The sequence below is a fragment of the Pogona vitticeps genome, chromosome 7 (genome assembly GCF_051106095.1).
Source record: "Pogona vitticeps strain Pit_001003342236 chromosome 7, PviZW2.1, whole genome shotgun sequence".
NCBI classification, from domain to species: domain Eukaryota; kingdom Metazoa; phylum Chordata; class Lepidosauria; order Squamata; family Agamidae; genus Pogona; species Pogona vitticeps.
In genome coordinates, this window is record NC_135789.1 from 31,913,809 (window position 1) to 31,920,106 (window position 6,298).

The window sequence follows — 6,298 nt, forward strand, 5'->3', positions numbered from 1 at the left end:
CTTTTCTTGGTGGGAGTGCTTTCGGCTGACCTTTTCTGAGTGCCTGGAGGAGGAGGAGGAGGAGGAGGCGTGCCTGGTGGATCGGGCTTCTTGGTGCCCATGAGGGGAACCGTCTCCTGGATGTCCTTAATCATCGTCCTGAAAGAGAAAAGATCCCCTTGGTCAGTGGAGGCAGGCGGGGGGGAGCTGTGTTTGGGTTTTTTGAGGGGGATGAGTTCACATTTCTTTGTCCACTTGGAAGCCCCCCCCCGAAAGACCCTCTTGGAACATTTTAGGGGTTCTCAACCTCCCCTCCTCCACACATTTAGGAAACCTTAAAACTTCTTAACTTAGATTTTACCCCCTCCCCAACAGGAGACAACCCAAAGTTAACAAAAGCAAGAGTTTTTACAGGGCCTTCGAGTGTGGCAAACGTTCTGTGTGGCACCCCCGTTTCGTGGACTCCAGTCTGTTTTGTGCCCTGCGTGGGTTCTGAAGAAGTGGCCTGCGCTCCACAAAGGTCATGCAGGATGAAAAACCCATCAGTCACTATTCTGATGCCCCAAGAGTCTTTCCCTGTTTTTGCAAGTCCGGACTAAAACACGGCTATCCTTCTGGTTAAAGAAGCTGGTCAAGTCATAGGATCAACCACCGCCCATTTCTCCGGGTGGACACAGCAAGGGGCTTTTGCAAGGCGGAGGGGACTGAAAAGGAGCCACGTGACAGATGACTTTTCAATGGCTTGGCCCCCACCCGCCCACCTACCATGGTCAGCGTGGACAGCCACAGAAGCGATAAGACAAAATGCCAGCCACTTCAGGATGAACCAAGGGGCCACATGGCGCTTGGTGCAGCTTTTAAGCAAAGTTTGGGGGAAGCAGCAGGGCCCACCCCTTTCCTCCGAAGGAACGAAGCAGGAGGGTGTCTCTTCGCCGGGTCTTGCCCCAACAATTAAGACACGCTCAGCTGATGCAACTGGGGGCATCTTCCCCCACCCTGATCTCTCTCGCCCTTCACGCCACAACGCGAGTCCAGCAGATGATGCTGAGCGAGGTTCCCGGCAGGGTTTTGCATAACTGCCCTCCTGGCTTCAGTGGCAGCCGCTGCTGAAATCAGGAGCTGCATCAAGAAGCCGCAGAGGTATTTGTGGGAAACCAGAAGGGTTGCAGGGGTCCAAGCGCTGGGCTGCGTTTCGGGGCACCCCGGGGGGGGGGGTTCATGCCCGCCCTGAGCCACAAAAAACAAACAGGACGACCTCTTTCCTCCTTTCTCTCTTGGCCTGCCTTGGCCTACCTCACAGGGGTGTCGCAAGGCTAAAGATGGGGTGGAGAAGGGCCCCACAATTATCTCCTTTTAAGGAGAAAGGCAGGGCGAAAACATTTTAAATAAATAAGTAAAAAAGTAAGTAAGTAAATGAATACATCTCATTGGAAAAGGGGCAGAACTGAGAAAGAAATCTTTGCTCCTTCTGTCTGTTTTTATCCTCAAAATCCTCTCGGTTAACCTGCTGGGGAACACACTGGTTTTTATATATTGCAGTGTGGAAGGGGAGTGAAATAGGCGAAAGATTTATACAATCTGAAGAGAAATTGGAAGAGGAGTAATTTTTTTAAAAAGTAATTGCAGCTGCTTCTCATTCAGTTACAATCACAATGTAATGGTATTTGCCTTACTGGGACAAAGGAATGAATGAGAGGTTAAAATACTGGAATGTATAACTAATTACCAAGCAGTGCAATTACTTCTGAAAGCATGGGAGGGAACAGTTGGAGGCCATCATTTATTTCATTTTTTTAAAAATTTAAAATACATTTACCCCGCCTTTCTCCTTGAAAGGACTCGCAGAAAAGAAAAGAAAAACAGCCAGATAGAGAAGTCTGCCAGGATGCCCTTTCTGTTCCTCTTCCCTCCCACCCGCTCCGAGCCTTAGAATGAATTTAATCAAGTTCCAGCAGGCGATATCAAAGGTAAAATTATGCCCACAGCAAACCAGGAAAAATGGCAAGTTCTACAAATGTTGGGTTTTTGAGACGCACGCCCCACCTGTTGGCCTCTCCAAAAAACAAACAAACAAAAAGCAGAGAGAGCTTTTGGGTGTCCAGCGTAAGGGTGGCTTGTGCAAGAACCCAACCTTTTCTGAGCCCTGTGGGTCACGCCGGCCTGGAGCCCCTCGGGAGGAGGACGTGGTAAAGAGCAGCACGCCAAGACGTCCGATGCAGCTTCAACTCTCACACCCTGCATGCCTGGGGGAAAAATGTTGCAGCCCTCCTTGTCTAGGGCTCAGTGGGGAGGTCAACTCCAGCCATCTGTCTGCAGCAAAAGATCCTCAAGGGTAGACTGCTCATGAACACAGAAGCTCCATCTTTACAGCCAACAGCTAGACTTTTGCTCCTCTGAGGCAGCCGGCGTGGTGCCATTGTTAAGAGGCCGGCGTGGGGCTTGGAAGATCTTGGTTCACATCTCCGCAAGGAGCCATGAAAGCTCTCTCTCTGTCTCTCTCTCAACTTGATCTACCTGATAAGGTTGTTGTGATGAGCAAATGAAGAAGAGAAACATCACACACATTGCCTTGCACTCACTGGAGGAAAATGGGGCTATAAGGTATTAATTGCATGATGTAATTAATAGGAGTGGCCGTCTGCCTAACCCTCTTGCTTCATGCCACTTGCCCAACTTGGGCTCCGTCATCAACACCTCTTGGGACAGTCAACTCCTGAAGCAAGTCACGAATTCCACAAAGAAAACACTTCCTCAGTTGTTTGTTAATTAGTCGGTGAAGTCTTACTTCCTGGTCTTTCCACGAGGGAGTTGAAGGTGGCCTATGTGGCGCTTCTCTTAGAACGAGGGGACCTTCTCACCCTTCTGCCAGGAGGACCACGCCACAAATCACACACACAAATGGCACGCTCGAACGCGTTGAAACAGGGCTCGGGAAATGGCGGCTTTCCTGACCTTTTTGGGCTCCCTCCTCACCGGCTTGCTTTTTATGATCTAACCCCTGCTTCTGGGGTTATATTATAAAAGCCACCCCCATTGTATCCCACAAATGTGTGGGGGGTGGCAGTGGCAGCGATGCAATGATTTCAAAAAGGAGGAGCCGGGCGTGAGCGCCCCACCTGCCCAGACACGCCTTTGCATGAAGTTCGCCCCATAAAACAAATCACTAGCCGGCAGGATCCCAAATCCAAATCAATGTCCCGTAATCCACGAAAGAGTGGAACAAACCCTGGCCAGGATTTCCTGAAAGGATGCCCCTTCCTCTTCTCAGTCCATCTCTCCTCTCAAGACACACCTCGCTGTCGTCCCCCTCTGTGTTAAAGCGCAAGGATAAGGTTAAGTTCTCTCCCATCGCACGGGCTTCGGTCTTGGGTCCTTCAGAATCGCAAAGCAGCCAGCTCCTTGGCTCGCTATCCAAAACACCGCCGGATTCCTCGCCATAAAAAACGAGCTGCCATGTGAAAGCCCGCCACTTTCCAACAAAAAACCAAAGCCATTCAAAGTCTAAAGGTTAAGATTAAGATCAAAGAGAGGGATGGTGTCCCTGTGTGTGGGCCAGAGAGAGGGAACTAAGAGAAAATGAAGAGGAAGGCGAGTGGAAAGAAGAAGAGACAGGAAAGAAAAGATAAGGAATTAGAAGACAAGAAAGATAAGAAAATGTCTCCTACAAAGCAGTCAAGTCGGAGACATTAAAATAAGCGCACGTGTAACAACAGAAATGCTTACCTCGGCTAGAACATCTCCATCTGCTGATAGGCAGAAGTCCCAACCCAGCTGCCCGCTACTGATTTTGCCAGGGCCTCCCTAAAGGTGCGAAGCCTCCGGATAAATAGACCGCCTCTCGTGGCCCAGATCCGCGACCAGGTGCCGTGTGTCCCTCAGCCGGCTTGGGCGCAGTTTCCCCGGCTAAGTATAGCTTGCACGAGGGCGAGACCCGATCCACGGGGTTGGCTAGGGAAAGAGACAAACTCGCTCAACCACAAATTTCTTGGCTAGTCAGGACCAGAGAAGACGCTTCCACCGACAATTATATATGTAAACGAGACTGACTCATCAAAACGACACCTCAACCGTCGCGTCTCAGAGCCGGCAAAGTCTCTTATCACGTTCTGGGCCTTCTGTTTTTCATGGACTACCATGAAACAACGCTTGTGACTGTTAAACTACCCTGGCCTTTTTTCCATAAAATCTGTCATGGAAAAGAAATGCCAGGGTTCCCTGGTGAGGTTCGAAGAGAAGGTGGGGGAAACTTCAGATACAAACTGTGAAATAAGGACACCCAGAGAACTGTTGCCCAAAGGGCATCCAGCCTGCAACACGGCATAAAAGATGAGTTTATGGGACTGCTTCCTCCCTGTAAATCTGTTCTTTACAGCCTGCAGAGTTCAGCGGGAGCTTTCAGGGCCCCCTAATTTCACCAGCATCCTCTCTCGGCCCTCAAACACTCTTGCAGGGGACCTGAAACGCTGGAGAGAGGGTGGAATGGAACGGAGGCTCAATCAAAAGGGCAAGGCTCGCTGCCCCCCCCAAGAACCAGAGCAATCCATGCTGCAACCTTTGGTTGCAGAATGAGTTTGCAGAGTTGCCTCCCGAGCCGGCTCCAAGGCCAAATAGGAAAGATTAATCTCTGCACATTCCCTGTCCAGCCCCCAAAGTGGGTGTCTTGTGTGTGTTTTTTCACAGATCCCGGCCACATCTTCCACCCCAGACAAACGCACAACACACCTTGTTGATCCCGTGCCAGGGATTTATGTCCTGTCTGCAGACGGTGAGCGGCCCATTAATCAGAGGTGAAAAGCAGGTTCGTGCGAGAACCGCTGCCGTGTCCAAGGCGGGGGCCCAGGCATCCGGTGAGACTTCCACAAGGCAGAGAAGGCTGTGAAATCTCCATCCTGTGGGTCCAAGTCGGGTGGAGAAATGTGACCTTCATGCCATCGATGGCTATTGAGTGGTCACCAAGAATCCCGTGAGGGTCAGTCCTCGAGGGACTCAGACCAGAGGCTGGAAAAGTTCATTTCTTTTGGACTGCAATTCCAGCAATCCACCCCGGGGGATTTGGGGTGTCGCAGGGCACGAAAAAGGTTCTCCTCCAGGCTCTGCCTCTCGGACCTGCAGGGCGAAGCTACACCCCATAACGAGAAATGCAGCAAAAATGTTACAGTGACACCCCAAGAAATTTGACATTGTTCCTTTACCAACAGTAAGGGGGTGTCCTTATGCCTTCATTATTGGAAAAAGAAGGGACTATAAATCGCTCCTTTCAAGCTGGGTTATTTCAAAAAAAGACCAGTTAATGTTTCACGGATTTTTGCTTTTGAAAAGGAAAAGAAATCTTCCCATGTTCTAACACGGTACAGGAAGAGGCGGAAGGCCAAGGGGACGTCCAAGCTTACCTTCTCTGGGCTCATCCCTTGAGAACGCAAAACCAGTGAGCAAAAGAAGCCGCATTTTCTCCTGTTGCTGCTGTTTCAGCTTTCGGGACTTGGGAATTCCAGACGTTGTCCTGGGACGCCTCCCTCCGTAGAAGCCGACCAGCCATTCCGGCCAGCAGCCGATCTGCCTTCGAAGCCCACAAGCAGGGGTTGATTTCCGCATTGGGGGGGAACAACCCACCGTTTGCAGATTAAGCCAAGGGGAGAACATGCAGGCATCTTGCTAGGGGGTAGGAAGGCATCATTAAACCAAGCTCCATCTGCTGTTTGTTTTCTAAGGAGGAGGAAAAAGAGAGGGTGGACCCGTGCGGTGCGGGCTGGAGAACCGGGAGGGGGCAAGCGGGTGGGGAACCCTTCCAAAAAACTGGTCAACAAAAGTCCGGATATTCTCCTCTGGAATGGGCAGGCGTGGGGCACGCAGAGCGAATGTTCTCCCGTGAGGCCTCTGGTCTCAGTGTAAATGTGGGTGCTGCAGAAGTTAGCACCCCACCAAGAGTCGACCTTTGCCGATTTTGGGAGTTGACTCAACCCTTAAGCTCACCTGGAAAGGACAAATGTGGAAGCTCCCACTCATCCCCCCCCCCCCCGATTCCTGACCTTTCTGCTCTCTGTACCTGCTCAGAAGCAGTTCTGTTTATCCCTCACAGCTATTCCCTTGGAGAGACGTGGGCCCACATTTCCCTCCACAGCCAGGCTGGCTGACAGTGGGATCGTTTGGGGTTGGCTGGCACATGCCAAGGGCCCCATGGCCAGGAGAGAACCGCCACGACTCCCAGGTACAAGGAGATCCCAGATCTGTTGCCTTTATATTTGGTCACCTGCTTGCTTCTCATTTCAGGAGAATGGGTTCTCTGTGGTTCGAAGGAAGCTCACACCTGACGCGCATGTGA

The 6,298-nt window shown here is 51.2% G+C and overlaps 1 protein-coding gene across 7 annotated transcripts in view; it reads right to left on the bottom strand.

The window, feature by feature from the left end:
* Window positions 1-6,298, bottom strand: part of TRPV3 (transient receptor potential cation channel subfamily V member 3) — a 25,978-nt gene extending 19,680 nt beyond the window's left edge. For 3 of the 7 annotated variants that reach the window (XR_012080735.2, XM_072978609.2, XM_072978607.2), the window contains exons 1-3: window positions 4,702-5,578; window positions 3,703-3,927; window positions 1-138 (exon numbers count right to left, since the gene is read on the bottom strand). Coding sequence is in view for 5 of the 7 variants with exons in the window: in XM_072978609.2 (XP_072834710.2) it covers window positions 1-134 (134 nt within the window). In the remaining 2 variants the exon portion in view is untranslated. Of the gene's footprint in view, window positions 139-3,702; window positions 4,423-4,701 lie in introns of those variants that run through there. The other 4 variants (XM_072978604.2, XM_072978608.2, XM_020809024.3 and 1 more) reach the window with 4 other exon arrangements.